The following is a 15,562-nucleotide window of genomic DNA, read 5'->3' on the forward strand; positions in this document are numbered from 1 at the left end:
TCAACAAATTTCGGTCTCATTTTGGCTACCCACTACATTGACCCCAAAAGTCCGGCTTGAGTGGGTGGAATTCTTTGTGGAGCCTGATGGGCACGCACGTGACCTTTTATTCTCTCCTGTATGTTTGAAAAGCCAAGTTGGAAACGACGAGGGGAATCTTTTTTTTTTTTAACATCTATTTATTTATTTATTTATTTTAAACATCTTTATTGAGGTATAATTGCTTTACAATGTTGTGTTAGTTTCTGCTGTATAACAAAGTGAGTCAGCTATACGTATACATATGTCCCCATATCCCCTCCCTCTTACGTCTCCCTCCCACCCTCCCTATCCCACCTCTCTAGGTGGTCACAAAGCACGGAGCTGATCTCCCTGTGCTATGCGGCTGCTTCCCACTAGCTATCTATTTTGGTAGTGTATATATAAGTCTATGCCACTCTCTCACTTCGTCCCAGCTTACCCTTCCTTCTCCCCGTGTCCTCAAGTCCATTCTCTACGTCTGCATCTTTATTCCTATCCTGCCCCTAGGTTCATCAGAACCAGTTTTTTGTTTTTTTTTAGATTCCATATATACATGTTAGCATATGGTATTTGTTTTACTCTTTCTGACTTACTCCACTCTGTCTGACAGACTCTAGGTCCATCCACCTCACTACAAATAACTCAATTTCGTTTCTCTTTATGGCTGCGGAATCCTTTTAACCAGTGTACATTATGGGCAAACATTGTAGCTAGAGAAACATGCTGTGATACATTGTCCTGAGCATTTCTTATGGAAAACACACTTTGAAATGTTACTTACGTTTAGAGTTTACTTTTTTGATACCAAAATATCAGTTCCTGAGATCAGGAGAGACTTTTGTCTGTTTGTTCATTTTTGTATCCCCAGCACGAAGAACAGCACTTGGTATATAGTAAAAATGGAAACAGCATTTCAGGTGCAATCCCGTAAATCGTAAATGGATCCCTTCCCTGCAAGTCAGTTGCAAAGCCAGGGGTACATGTTGACTTTTTGAGAAGACACATAACACAGACAAATATTGACATTCAGGTCAATGAAAACCACAAGGTTTCTTTCCATGAGTCATCATCACGTGCAGTTGATTTTTTGACCCTTGAGGGTCCATTCGTTGGAAAGGCTTTACACTGACCTAACACGTATTGCTGTAGAAAGTTGTCCCACCATCTGTTCTGAGCAGAGCCATCTCTTACCTGCCCTGAGACAGTCAGGTGATTGGAGAGGCCCAGCAGGGGGGCCAGCCTGGGCTGCTGCTGCCTGAGGCTGGAGGATCACAGGGTCTCGTTGGACCCCTCCTTCCTATGGCCCCCTCCAAGCCAGCCCCATGTGCTCTGGGATGTAAGGAAAGTACTGTGTCCCCAGGGACCCCACTGCTGGCTGTGGGAGTTGGTCCTGAGAAGCAGAAGGGCGCCCCTGTTGAGTGAGACTGAGTGAGCTAGTCTGAGTTCAGGGCTCCATGGCCCGGGGCGGGGACAGTAGCCTGGGTGGCACCTATGGGCAGCTGGTCAAGGAGCAGATGTGCAAAGCAGAACACACCTACACACCCAGTGGAGGGATGGCAGAGCGTCTGAGACCCTCCCCTTGTATTTTGTTGCCGGGACTCTTAGAGGGAGTATCTGGAGAGGAAATCTGGGGAAAAAGAACTTTCTGCTCATCAAGCCATAAGGGCTTAGAGCACTGGGGTGATTGTACTCAGTGTGGGTGGACCAAGGGTGTGCTCACACATTCAAATGTCATCTCCTGTGTCCCTGGCTATTCCTTCTTTGTTCCATTTGAAATTTGGTCAGTGTGCCTTCTAAGCCTTTAGTTTGTTGCTATGTACACAGGATCGGACACAGAGCTGTGGCCCTCCACTAGACTTTAGGCAGCCACGGAATTGGTCAGTATCACTGTTTCCAGCTCTTTGGTCAGCTGTGCATAAACCTAAATAAATAGCCCACCAGGCAGCATCTTATCAATGTCAGTGGCGGAGGACTTGTCAAGTAATTTGCCAGAACAGAAGTATAATTTACCTCATCTACCTATCCTGAAGTCAGCTCAAAAAAAAAGAAAAGGAAAAAATGAGGATGACTATCCTGAATTACTATCTTGGTAATTCTGAGCGGACGCTTATGACTGCTGCATTCTTTTCTAAATTCTCACAAGCCATCAATTTAATAATCCATCAGTGCAAAAGTGTGGGCAAACGGGTCACTTCTAGTAGCCTCTAGGCTTTTACTCTCAGTAAATCTCTGACTAACTTAATGCTGGAGAAGTTAGTACTATCTAAGTCACATTTCTACGACTAGCTCACTGACTACATTCCTTCCATTATTTTAATAAAATTAGCGGTACAAGTGAACTCTACCTTAATGCAATCTCATATACCAAAATGTCTTTTAGATTTATTTCAGAGGGATAGTAACATGGTCAAACGAAGAATACTGTTTGAAAGGAAGTCTCTTTAGATATCAAACTTGAAGCTTCTTTCATGCAACAAAACTGGGATGCAACATAAAATTTGATTTACACGCAGCTCTTCAGAAGCATGCCCTGTGTATAAAGAGGTAAAGAGGGGTCTCTCCATATTGAATCCAATCGTATGCCTGGACAGTGCAAAGTGGAGGCTGGACCAGCTGCCCACCATCAGTTCTTCTGTGTGCTGTGATTAGCATGCTTTGTCGTCGGCTGGCGTGATTATAATTTCTACCACACTCTGCCTGCTGTCTGTTGAGCTGAATGGATAATGACATTTTTATTTAGGTTAATGTGATATGAGATGGGGCATGTACTATGAAAAATGTTTTAAAAAGCGATGCAGAGAAAATATTGTAAGACACTGGAGCATGATCTGTATGTTGGACAATACCATCACTTCAGGTTTGCTTCCTTGCCTTATACCCAAGCAGTTATGGAATATTTACTCTTACACGAGTTGCATACAAACAAAAGCTCTCTTTGATGGGCTTGCAATCATCTTTATACAATCCACAAACCCCACAGTTATTCCCCTAGATTTGCAGACAAGCAGGCATAGGTGGCTTGTGCAAACACACATGCACAGATGAATGCACAATGCTATCATTACACAGATCTTAACAAAAGACTCTCATTTGGTTGCTCTGTTTCATCTTCTTTGTAGGATAATGAGTGAGTTCTATTTTTGTTTTTTCCACATTTTTTTCCTAATGCACATATGTTATATTCATAATCAGAAAAAATATTAATGTTATTAATTTTTAAATTAATGATTAAAAAGAATGATTTGGGGGAAGGATTATAGTCCAGCAGCCAAGCCTGGGGATAAAGTTTCCCATTTTGCATCTCTCACCTCTCACATTGGTTATCTTTTTCTTTTTTTTTTTTTTAATTTATTTATTTTTGGTTGTATTGGGTCTTTGTTTCTGTGTGAGGGCTTTCTCTAGTTGCTGCGAGCGGGGGCCTCTCTTAATCGCGATGCGCGGGCCTCTGACTGTCGCGGCCTCTCTTGTTGTGGAGCACAGGCTGCAGACACGCAGGCTCAGTAGTTGTGGCTCGCGGGCTCAGTAGTTGTGGCTCACAGGCCTAGTTGCTCCGTGGCACGTGGGATCTTCCCAGACCAGGGCTCGAACCCGTGTCCCCTGCCTTGGCAGGCAGACTCTCAACCACTGCGCCACCAGGGAAGCCCCCTGGTTATCTCTTTTCTAGATGATGCTGAGTGTACGGATGGTCAGATTTTTGGTAACTAGCAGTAACCATCAAGGGAAAAGCAACATCCGCAGCCTGGGAAGGAAATTCCCCAAGGAAGGAAGTCCTTGCTCACCTGGAGTTTACTGTATAATAGCTTAGTTAAAAAAAAAAATGGAATCTTTACTGACTGAGTCTGAGGAAGTGTGAATCAAGGTGTAGACAGAGGACAATAGAGTTAATTCCAGGATGTAGAGAGGTCTTCTCGAGGCTAAGACTCTGAAGTTGTAAAATACACTTGGCCTGGGGAGAGAGAACACTCAAAGCCAATAATTAGGTTTCCTCTCCTTGGCACTGTCTAGTTGTGTGGTGGGCAAATAGCTTAACCTCAATAAGTCTATTTATTCATCTGCAAAATGGGAATAATAATACCTCTGTTGAAGAGTTGTGTCCAAGATTAGAAACAAAATGTGTGCAAATTTTAGAAGGCAGTGAGTGTTCCGAGCCTGGCGGCTGTCCTCTGGAAGAGTCCCATGCTCCCAGACTGGTTGGGGTGCCCCGCATCATTGTCTCTTCTCTTCTTCCACGCGGGCAGTGTCCTATTGGATCCACCTGTCTTGCCTCACCATGTTAACATCACTTCCTCTCTTACATCTGTCCCTGCATCTTTTTCTCCCTAGGGACCACTCTCATTCAGGCTTTGCTGCCTGTAGCCTGGAACATAGCTATCATCTATGAGGCATCATCTATGAGATCATTTATGGGATTCTTGAGAACAAGGACCATATCTTAAGCATCTTTATAGTCTGAGTACCTTGTGTAGTGCCTGGCACATAGGTGTACTAAGAAAACAATTTTTGAAAGTGCCTCCTGTCTTTTCACTTTCTAATCCATCCTGTACTCAGTCACCAGATTGGTCTTCTGAAAATACTTGTCATCTGAGCAATGTTTTGTTAAAATTCTTTGGAGATTCCCACTGACTTAGGGATCGCATGTTGGAGCCTTTACTGCCCCCAACTAGGAAGCTGCCTGCTCTTAGGACATAGAACAAGCTTCTTAGGACATAGAACAAGCTGCCTGCTCTTAGGACATAGAACAAGCTTCTTATCCTACCCTCCAAAGCCCGCTAAGAACTGAATCCTGCCAATAACCATGTGAGTAAGCTTAGAAACAGATCTCCTCCCAGTTAAGACTTCAGCTGAGATCACTGCCCAGGCCAACAGCTTGACTACTTGACCTTGATGCAGAGGCACCCAGCTAAGCCATGCACAGATTCCTGACCCACAGAAGCAATGAGCTAATAAAGGGTTGTTGTTTTAAGCTAAGTTTTGGGGTAATCCGTTACACAGCAAGAGATAACTAATACACTTTCAATGACACCCTCTTCTGGCAACTGTTGTATGTTGTCATGTATTATTGAAGTTTTTGGTATTTGCTCTGTTAGAAATGAGCACAGTGCAACACATTCAGTTGATTCTGTAGAACAGGATGACTGAATATTCCTTGAGGGCCTTGACATAGAAGGTGTGCAAGAAACGTTAACAGAGTGAGGTGCTCTTTCCATTGCAGCATGAATGCAGTGCAGTTTGCTGGGAGCTGGTCCTGAATGAAAGACCTGAGACCCATGCCGGTTCTACCTCTTACTTTGGACAAGTCGTTTGAATCTCTCTGAACTTGAGTCCTCACTCACTCCCAACTGAGGGGCTATTTGCAATGAGCTGCAGAGTCCCTTTCCATGGACACGCTAGGATTCCGAGGTCACTAAGCAGCAGCTGAGACAGTTGCTTGGGGACCATGGAAAGAGCAGGCAGCTTCCTAGTTGGGGGCAGTAAAGCCTCCAGCAATGCCATCCCTAAGAAGGCCTTTTGGCATCTGTTTGACGCACTGACTTCAGAATTACATAAAGATCTAAAAGGCAGAATCTGATTATATTTATGCTTACATAATTTAATAAAAGTGAGACTCCAGATCCACTGACTCCTGGCTTGTTGCTTTTTTCTCCAAAATCAGCATCCACATTCCTTTTGCTCCTCAGTTAATTAACTTCTAGGTTATAATTTTGCTCAATGCAGCTCTGATGCCATGAACTTGAAAAGCAAGCAAACACGCACAGTTAAGCCTCTGGAGCTCCTGGAAGTTTGCGGAATGGAGTCAGCCTGAGTGCTGGGGGGAGACACGTTTCCTGAGCAGGGAGAGTGTCTCTCCTGTGTCAACTCAGACTTCTAAACTGAGATGCCCACCCCCCCTTCCACCCCCCCACATGGATGGTGTGTAGGCTGGGTGCCGCACCTGTCCATACACGAAGAGAGATTCAGAGAAGAGCCCGAGCAGAGGCTGCCACTCTGAGATCAAACACGGCCCCTGGGAGCCACCCGCCTGGGGGCCACGGCAGAGCAGAGACTCCAGAGGGACCACTTGCGGTTTCCCTGCTCCGCCCCAGGGTCCAGGGGACGTCTGGCATCTTGGAGGCTAAACAGCTGAAGTGGAAGCCCTCTTCCTTACTCCCCGCCGCTTTCAAGGATTTAATAGCTCCTCACTCTACAGTGAAGTTTGTACCAAGCCTTCCCCTGACACAGAACAGCCGACTCCATGCCTCTACGTCTTCTTCCAGTTTCTCCTCACTAGTCCCTTCCACGTACGCCGTGTTCCAGCCAATTTGTACTGCTCTAGTCCCTGAACACACCCTGTACTTTCTGTCTAGATGCCTTTGTTCCTGCCGCTTATTCCACCTGCAACGCACCTTCTCCCTCCGTCAAAACTCAGCAAGATCTTCAGGGCTCAGTTCCAATGCTGCTCCCCGCCCTGCCCCCTAAAGTGGTTTCTGATGCTCAAGAGAAGATGTGCGCTCTGTCACTGTCCTGGTAATAATGCAGGAGTTTCTGCACCTTCTACATTATAAACCCCTTAAAGACAGGAGCTGATAAATATTGGTTGAATTTTATGAATTTAATGTTTCATTCTGTTTGGCATTCTTAGACCTGTTTATAATGCTGTTTAGGAACTCATCAGAGGGGGGATTTTCTGAATAAATAAGGGTCAGCTAATGGAGATGGGAGATGGTGTGTAAACATATTGTTGGATTAGAAAATAGAAAAGTAATATGTTAGAGTGCTCTAAACTGGTGACTAATAAATGTAAAATTAATACCAGTTAACGAAACTTGTAGCCTCCTTCTGCCACCCAGATATTAAAAATATCCATGACTTATTTTATGCAAAATCTCCCGCTGGTAAGTATCAGCTCTAGCCATCTAGGTGAATAATCAAGTGTCATTTCTAATAAGTCAGTGGCTCCTGTCAAGAGTTGTAACCAATGAGAACTCACCCTGATGAGGTGGTGGCCACTGGTGTTGCCAAGCAACAGGCAAGCTGGGAGGCACGTTTAGATGCTCTTTTAGATTTAACCAGCGGCAAGTCAGAGTGACATTATGATGCTGGCAAAGGAAAACCAAATTATAACCCAGGATGGGGTGCCCATGATGAAGAGTATGTTTTCTTTTGAATGCAAATGGAAAAGGAACATGTTTAACCAGAATTTAAACAGTCCATCATTATACCAGTTTTAATTAGGAGACTAGGTGTCAGTGGAATACAACTGTGCTGCAGGATAATGGTCTCTTGCTGCTAGATAAATACCTAGACGTTCTGGAAACTGGGCAACTGGTCAGGCAGGGACAATGTATTTTTGGACTCTGAAGTATTTATTACCACAGCCATACTTGGTTATAATGACTTTCATTTTTATTGTCTGGAAGGATTAAGAAATAAAAGCAAATATTAAAAATAGGCTTCTGGAGGCAGATGCAGCGCAGAGAAAGCTGCTTGCTCCAACATTGCAGGAAGACCATGTTCTGTGACAGAAGCCCTTGTGCGTGATTGTCTGAAGCGTTTACAGTGAAAATTTAAAGGCCAAACTAAACTGTGATGATGACTGTAATTCTGCAAAGACTTTTGCTCTGAAATGGTCATGGCTAGGCATTTACTCATAAGCTGGCCAGATCAACTTAAATTTTTAAAAATTGTAGTCATCCCCGAGCAATATGTCTTCTCCAAGGCAGGAAAGGCCTAGAGGGAATAATAACCACATCTGTCTCCGTCTTTAAGATTCGTACATTATTGACTGTGTCTTCCTGACAGGAAACATCTGGATGAAAGTGAAAACTTAGGCATTGAGCTGGATCAGCAGTGACTGGGAGGGATACCAGCCTTCCCTGTAGGTCTGATTTTTCTGACTTTTCTTTCTTTCTTTTTTTTAAATAGTCTGGTCAATCAAGATTTTATTATGTGCGATTTAAAGGTCATTAAAAATGCTGAAGCTAATTCTTTTTTTCTGGCTGCGTTGGGTCTTCTATGCTGCGCGCGGGCTTCTCATTGCGGTGGCTTCTCTTGTTCTGGAGCACAGGCTCTAGGCGCTCGGGCTTCAGTAGTTGTGGCGCGTGGGCTCAGTAGTTGTGGCTCGCGGGCTCTAGAGTGCAGGCTCAGTAGTTGTGGTGCATGGGCTTAGCTGCTCCACAGCATGTGGGATCTTCCCAGACCAGGGCTTGAACCCATGTCTCCTGCATTGGCAGACGGGTTCTTAACCACTGCGCCACCAGGGAAGTCTAGTCTGACTTTTCTTTAGCTGAGTCCCCATGTGCAGAGATATGATTTGCTCTTACTCTTGGGTGACACACACAGCCAGCTTCAGGCTCTCCTGTTTGGAGCTGCCAGTTCTCTTCTATCCACTCAGTGGGTCACCATCAGCTTAGTTCTCTGGACAAATGAGCAAATGTCCACCACTTTTATGGGGCTTTGAGGACTGAGAAGATTTGAGCTGCCGTATTGGGTTGGATCTGTGGTCCATCCAATGTGGAGCTTGGTCTCTGCTAGAAGTACTTGGTAATGGAGCTCCCCATGCATCTGCCTCCAAAGGCATGGTGCTCAAAAGCCTCACTTCTCTCAGTAGCCGACTATGATATTAACGCCCCGTGTTTTCACTTATTGAAAACTTATTTGAACCCAGAATAAACAAAATTAAACAGACTTATTTACTGCAGTTTTCCCCCCAAACTTTTAATATGCACAGTGAATCCCTATGTGTAGAGGAAGCCCGTTTACAATATTTTACTGAATTAGATGACCATGGGGCCTTTCCAATCCTCAATTTCAAATCCTTTTCCCTGGTAGTTATTCATAGCTTGAAGTTCGTCATCATATAAGTACGGTTTACGTGCTTTTCTCCTAAATGTATTATTTTAGTCTTGCTTACACTGAAGGTTATCTGACACTTTTGTGCTGACTTACACAATCTTAGAAGAGTCTTAGAAACTTACTCCAACTGATTTAATATTTTTCAAACCAGAAGAACTTAGAGAAATATACAAATGCATAAATTTCATGGTCGTCTCCCTCTCTCAGATGAATTATAAAATTTAAAAATAAAATTAGTGCTAACCCGGGTCCCCAGGGAATCCCCTTATTTATGTATTTCCTCAGAGAAGGATTAATTCAGCCCCAGTTTTGTTTCTTGAAACTAAATCTATTTACTTCCTGACCCATAATAAATTTTTACACAATCCCAGCGTTACTTATTAATAGTCTTCGGTAAAGAATCTAGCAAAAGAGTCTGTAAAAATCCAAGTCCACTGGTTGCCCCTTTAAAAACAATTAACCTCTTAGGAGATGGGGTGAAAATTCCGATAGGCTAATCAGACAGAATTTTCCCTAATAAAAAAATCAGTTGTTTTCCCAGCAATGCTCAGCCATCCTTTCCTATAAATCCCAATAACTTGTCTGTCACTGGACTCTGATTTTGATGGTCTCTTCCGGGATCAGGAATGCACCAATCAAATTCTCACTGGTTCTCTATCTCTCTATATTATCCCTGGTAAGACATAAACCCAAAACCAATTTTATTTTAAATAAAACCATGGATTCATGATAGAATGCTAATTTTAAAGTAACTTTCAGGCATTGTTGGCCAAGACAGCCTAAAATCCACACAAATAAAGACAGTGCCATCCAGAACTTTATGAATATTAATGACACCTACAGTCACAGGGAGTAAAGTACTTAACTTAGGCTGCCAGGGGCTGAAGGAAAAAGCCTCAGAATTCCAAGGGAAAACACATCTTTATTTCAAGAATAAACTCTCAAGTTTGATAATAAAAGTCCCAAAGCAACTTACTAATTCAGAAAGGACTGGAGATTATTGACATTCCATAGCTATTTGTGGGAAAACTGAGCCAGGTTCCCATGTCCCGGGGGAGTGCGGGCTCCCATGGGTTCCCCGAGCTTCTCTCTTCTGTCTCCTCTGCCCCAGGCCCTCGGGGAGCCTTCTTCTCCTCTTTGCGTCTCTGTGACCTGCTTTCTCTGTTTCTACATATGCCTAGACTTGAGACCCTCTAAAGAGAAAGCCAACAAGCGGCCACATCCTCTTACGTAATTTTTCTTTGATGAAATTATTTCCTTCTTGTTTCCCTTTTATCTCAGTTGTAACATATATCCTTAGGTAGAAAGCTTCTTGGTTCTGTGATTCCCTATCCATCCATCCATCCATCCATCCATCCATCCATCCATCCATCCATCCATCCATCCTCCAATCCAGCAAATCACTGTTGAGTGTCCGTTATGTGTGTCATGCTATACAGTTAACAATAAAGAAAAAATAAGTAAAATAAATGGACTGTTAGCTGGTGATAGCACCACAGAGAAAAATAAAGCAGGGGAGGAGGATGGGGTTCTGGGGCCCAGCTCTTACAAGCCTGGGGAGTCTGTGGGTCTGAGAAGGTCAGACGAGGGACCAAGAGGAGGACTCGCACCGCCAGTGCTTTCCAACAGGGCTCTAACCAGGATCGTGCCAGGGCACTTGTAAAGCATACAGATTCTCAGTCGCCCTAGAAATTGTCATTCTGTAGGTCCTGGGGTGGCTGGAATTATGTGTTTTAAACAAGGGTACTAGGTGATTTGGGCGCAGCCCTTGGTCACACAGGGTTTGAGAACAAGTGACTAGAAAGGGAAAGCCCATGTGAGGTTAAAGTCCAGGGAAGCATCCAGAAACTTGGAGGGTCCCGGGCGCTGGAGGAGGAGGCAGTCAGGACACTGACGTCTGGCAACCAGCCCTCCCATCTTTCTCCCCTCCACCCATCTTCCGTAGGATAGGAAGATCCTCCATCCGGTCTACGCTTTGGTGTAGAGTGACACTCCTTGCTCAGAGCCTCAAACCCTGCTCTTCATATACAAAGAGCTGCTTTAGGAATTAGGAAAACTTTTCACTCCCAACAAAGCTCGCAACTCCAAGACCATTGTCTCAGTAGGGCTCAGGAAAGCCTCATGTGCAAAACTGAGCAAAGACCTCCTCGTTCTGGAAGTTGCCCACTGCCGCCTCCTTCTGAAGCAATGATTCCGTGGGGGAGAGAAAATCCAGGACGTGATTTATGGAGCATGAAACACACAGATATTGGCTTAACCCTTGAAAACTATTATCTTTGTCATGTACTTTTTAGTCCTCATGTTCCTTTCTTTTTAACCAGCATTTAACACCTTTGTCTGCTCCTTCCTCCTTGAAAAGCATTTCCCTTCCACATTCTCCTGGACTTCAGTTTCAAGCTGTTCTTCCCAAGTCATCTCTGTAGGTCTCTCCTCTGCCCCTCACTTATATATGGTTCTCCCCAGCCCTCTTCTCATGCTATATACACTCCTGGGGTGACCTCACCCATGTCTGTGTTTTCTCTCTCTTTTTTTTTTTGCGGTACGCGGGCCTCTCACTGTTGTGGCCTCTCCGGTTGCGGAGCACAGGCTCCGGACACGCAGGCTCAGCGGCCATGGCTCACGGGCCCAGCCGCTCCGTGGCATGCGGGACCCTCCCGGACCGGGGCACGAGCCCGCATCTCCCGCATCGGCAGGCGGACCCCCAACCACTGCGCCACCAGGGAAGCCCTGTGTTTTCTCTCTTGTAAAAATTTTCTTTTTTTTTAAATTGAAATATAGTTGATGTACACTATTAGCTTCAGGTGTACTACATACTGGTGTGACATTTGCATTCATGATGAAACAATCACCACAGTAAATCTAGTAACCATCTGTCCCCAAAGTTATTACAGTATTATTGATCATATTCCTTATGCTGTATATTATATCCCCATGGCCACTGTCTGTGTTTTTATTTTTTCATTTTTTTATTTTTGGCTGTGTTGGGTCTTCATTTCTGTGTGAGGGCTTTCTCTAGTTGTGGCAAGCGGGGGCCACTCACTGTCACGGCCTCTCTTGTTGCGGAGCACAGGCTCCAGATGCGCAGGCTCAGTAGTTGTGGCTCACGGGCGTAGTTGCTCCGCGCCATGTGGGATCTTCCCAGACCAGGGATCGAACCCATGTCCCCTGCATTAGTAGGCAGATTCTCAACCGCTGCGCCACCACGGAAGCCCCCTGTCTGTTTTTGATGACCATCTTTCCTACCCTTCTCTCCTGAGCTCTATATCTGCAGCCAACTTCTGCCTGATGCATCTACTTAGATGCCTCCCAGACACCTTAAATTCACCAGGTCTAAATTCTCCACAGGTGGGGACGAGGGTGACTAACTCTGCTCCGGAATGGCATCCTTTCAACAGAAACCCAAGAACCTAAATTGAACTATATTGAGTAGAAAGATGATTTCCAATGGAGCTTTAAGTTCACTTGTAGAATATGTTAAACAATGAGCTAGATCTGAAGCAAAACCCGGGTAATCTGTCTATGAAAATTTCTCTCCCCCTCCCTTCCCCCTCCCTTCCCCCTCCCTTCCCCCTCCCTTCCCCCTCCCTCCCCCTCCCTCCCCCATCCCTCCCCCTCCCTTCCCCTCCCTCCCCCTTCCCCCTCCCTTCCCCCTCCCTTCCCCCTCCCTCCCCCTCCCTTCCCCCTCCCTCCCCCCTCCCTTCCCCCTCCCTTCCCCCTCCCTTCCCCCTCCCTTCCCCCTCCCTTCCCCCTTCCTCTTATTTACGGCTACTAGGCGTCTCAGTGCTATGAACCGCTTGGAGGAACTCTATTTTCTGCAGCTAATTCAGGCGCTAAGAATTTGATTTCTGAACCAAAAGGAGAAAATGCTTGGGACTTCAGGAGCCCCGAATTTGTTTGGGCAATGATGCTGTATCAGTTTCTGGAGTGTGTCCTGTATGGTGTTAAAGAAATCTAGACCCTGATAAGATTCTTTTTTTTTTTTTTTCCTCTTCAGTGTCAAAAAAACTTCCTTTCTTACTTAAAAAAAAAAAAAATCAGATACCCTTCATCAATTTATTTTTTAACAAATGATAAGATTCTTTCTGTATCTATAGCATTGTCAAGTCATTGTTTACTCACAAATGAGGAAGTGGGATGCAACGTGTTGGAGCTCCTTATGTCAAGCCACGGTTTACCTACCTCTGCACCCCAGCCTTCCCCTTTTGGTTAACTCAGCATTTTAGTGACTAGGTGTAATAAAGGTGACCCAAATAATGCTTTACAACTTTTTAAAGAAGCAGGCCCTTCCTTCAAACAAATTCTCGCATGAAACCTCAGTATATAACAGGGCTGACTGTGGCGCAGGGCTCCTGGTTCCAGCTGTAGCAGGATACCCCCCTCCTCATGTTTCCTTGTGGGTAATTTCTACCAGTGGTGGTTCCCAACTCTGGCTTTACATCAGAATCGCCTGGGGAGCTGTAAGATCCCCTCAGACCCAGGCTGCCTTCCAAACCAAACCAACTTAATCTAGACGTGAGACCCAGACAGCAATGGTTTGCAAAGCTCCCCAGATGACTCCAGTGTGTACCTGAGGCTGAGAAAGGCTGGGTCCTGCCCTCCCTTATCAGGCCGAGGCGTTTAAAGAAGGAACTGAGCCTACGTGGGCCAGCCCTGGGGGGACGGGGTAGGGGGGCATGTTAGTGTGCGCTCTCGGCTGCCCTCCTGCTGGGGGGGAGGCTGCAGCTGCCCACTCCGGGTGAAGCATTAGCAAGCCCACACCACCAGAAGGCAGGCTGTATTTCTCAAACAGCTTTACCAGTGAGAAAGGAGGTTTCTGTCTGAAACCTGTTTCCGTACCTCAGTTGGTTCCAAACTTAGGCAGCAAACGGAGGAGTGTTGCTTCTGATACCCCTAGGTTTCCAAAGAGGTCCCATTTGCTTCATCTCCCTTCCACCACCCTCCAGACAGTCCCTAGGACAGTCCTAGGGAGCTTCAGAACAAGATAGGAGAAGCAGTCAAGCAGAGAGCTTAAGAGCATTCTGGAACTGGGTTCTAACCTTGGCTTTGCCACACTTACTAGCTATGTGATGTGAAGTGCATAATCTCTATGGGCCTCAGTTTCCTCATCTGTAAAATGGGATTGATAATAGTATTTACCTCACAGAGATGTGGTGAAGATTAAGTATGCTAATACGAACAGGAAGCCTTACAGTGGTGTCTGGCACATGGTAAGAGCTGTGTGACTGTTAGCTGGCTATGTAAAGGCTACGTACGGAAACACAAATCAAAACCGCCTTGAGGAAAGAAAACAACAGAAAAACCTCACTGAGGATGGGCAGGATCTCTCGTTTCTGAGTTTATTTGGATGGGATTAATTATGAAGTCTGGAACCCTCTCCTCTTCTGGGGGACTTCAGAAGACTTAGAGGAATTCAGCAGGACCATATGGGTGAACATCTTGAGTTGAAGCTCAGAGTAGCTCTCATGTATTGAACTGAAGACAGGCCACTCCAAGGCCAGGCGTTCTGCAACAGCTAGATGTGGTGGCTGACTCTGGAAGGGCACTTGCTCTGGAGTTTCCCATGTACCTGGGACTCACACCGAGGCAACCCTTCAGCCACGTCACATCAGAAGGGCTCAAGGGCTCAGTCATGAGCTGTTGCTGTTGCAGAATTCAGAACAGGCATCAAAGCCAGATGAGCAATTGAGGGGCCATCAGTGAGGATCAGGTGTGAGAGCACTTGGTCAGGAAGCAGGACAAACAGTAAGTTTTATTTATACAGCTGGTAGGGAAGGGTGGGTCCCTGGGTGGGGGAAGGCGGCAGCCCCGGGTTTAAGAGCATCTTGTAAATGAGAATTTGCCCTTTGACCTGGCCACAAAGATTAACTTGGGCATGCCCACCCCCCTCCCAAGAGTTCTGCCCAAGGACATCCTCGTATCCATGGCCATCTCTTCCCTATTTCAGACTTGATTCAAAGCTCACCTTCATTTCAAGATGTTCTCTAGTTCCTTGCTATGTAAAGTGTGGTTCATTGTTCAGAAGCATCCACGTCACCTGGGAGCTTGTTAGAGATGCAGAGTCTCAGGTCCCACCCCAGACCTACTGCATCAGAATCTGCATTTTAACAGGATTCTCAGGTGATCCGTTACACATGAAAGTCTGAGGAGAGCCCCTCCAGTTTTCTCCTGGGTGCCCCCAAATTGCCCGGGACAGAGCCTGGGGATTTAGCAGAAGTGCCCTGAGTGCTTGCTGACTCACTACAGATTCATGGCAACTGGGGCTGCGGAAGGCTGGAGAAAGGGCAGACACTCCAGTACAGTTTCCTGTGCTTTGGGGATAATAGGGAGGTTTGACGGGCATAGCGGGCGGGGCAACGGACAAGTGACGCAAAGTGAACCGGCTCCCATCATAATCTGGAGAGAGGAAACCTGCTCTTCATGGAAGAGAGTCTGCGTTTCCCAGGTCTTACCTCATTCAGCTTTTCAGGACTGAAAGCAGACGTCAGGACACTTCTGACCTCTTCCCATCTTTTGTCACGTAAAAACAGGACACTGTTGGCTACCGGTTTGGGCTCCAAACCTGATGCCTGGTGGAAAGCGATTAGCAGAGAGTTAGGACACAAGGGAGCCCAAGACGCCTGGGTGGCAATACAGTCCACGATAAACACTCTGGTTCCAGTCACCCGTGACCAATAATTAGGAGACTTGTCTTGCAAGGATGGAAAGAATA

General features: G+C 45.7%; 1 protein-coding gene across 1 annotated transcript in view; it reads right to left on the minus strand.

Annotated features, from left to right (window-relative positions):
• TBXAS1 (thromboxane A synthase 1) overlaps nucleotides 1-15,562 on the minus strand; it is a 151,073-nt gene that overhangs the window by 60,080 nt on the left and 75,431 nt on the right. The window contains exon 5 of the mRNA XM_082662137.1: nucleotides 15,303-15,419. Within this exon, the coding sequence (XP_082518263.1) occupies nucleotides 15,303-15,419 (117 nt within the window). The remainder of the gene's footprint in view (nucleotides 1-15,302; nucleotides 15,420-15,562) is intronic.

This window comes from Grampus griseus (assembly GCF_964374135.1).
Source record: "Grampus griseus genome assembly, chromosome: 9".
Taxonomy (NCBI): domain Eukaryota; kingdom Metazoa; phylum Chordata; class Mammalia; order Artiodactyla; family Delphinidae; genus Grampus; species Grampus griseus.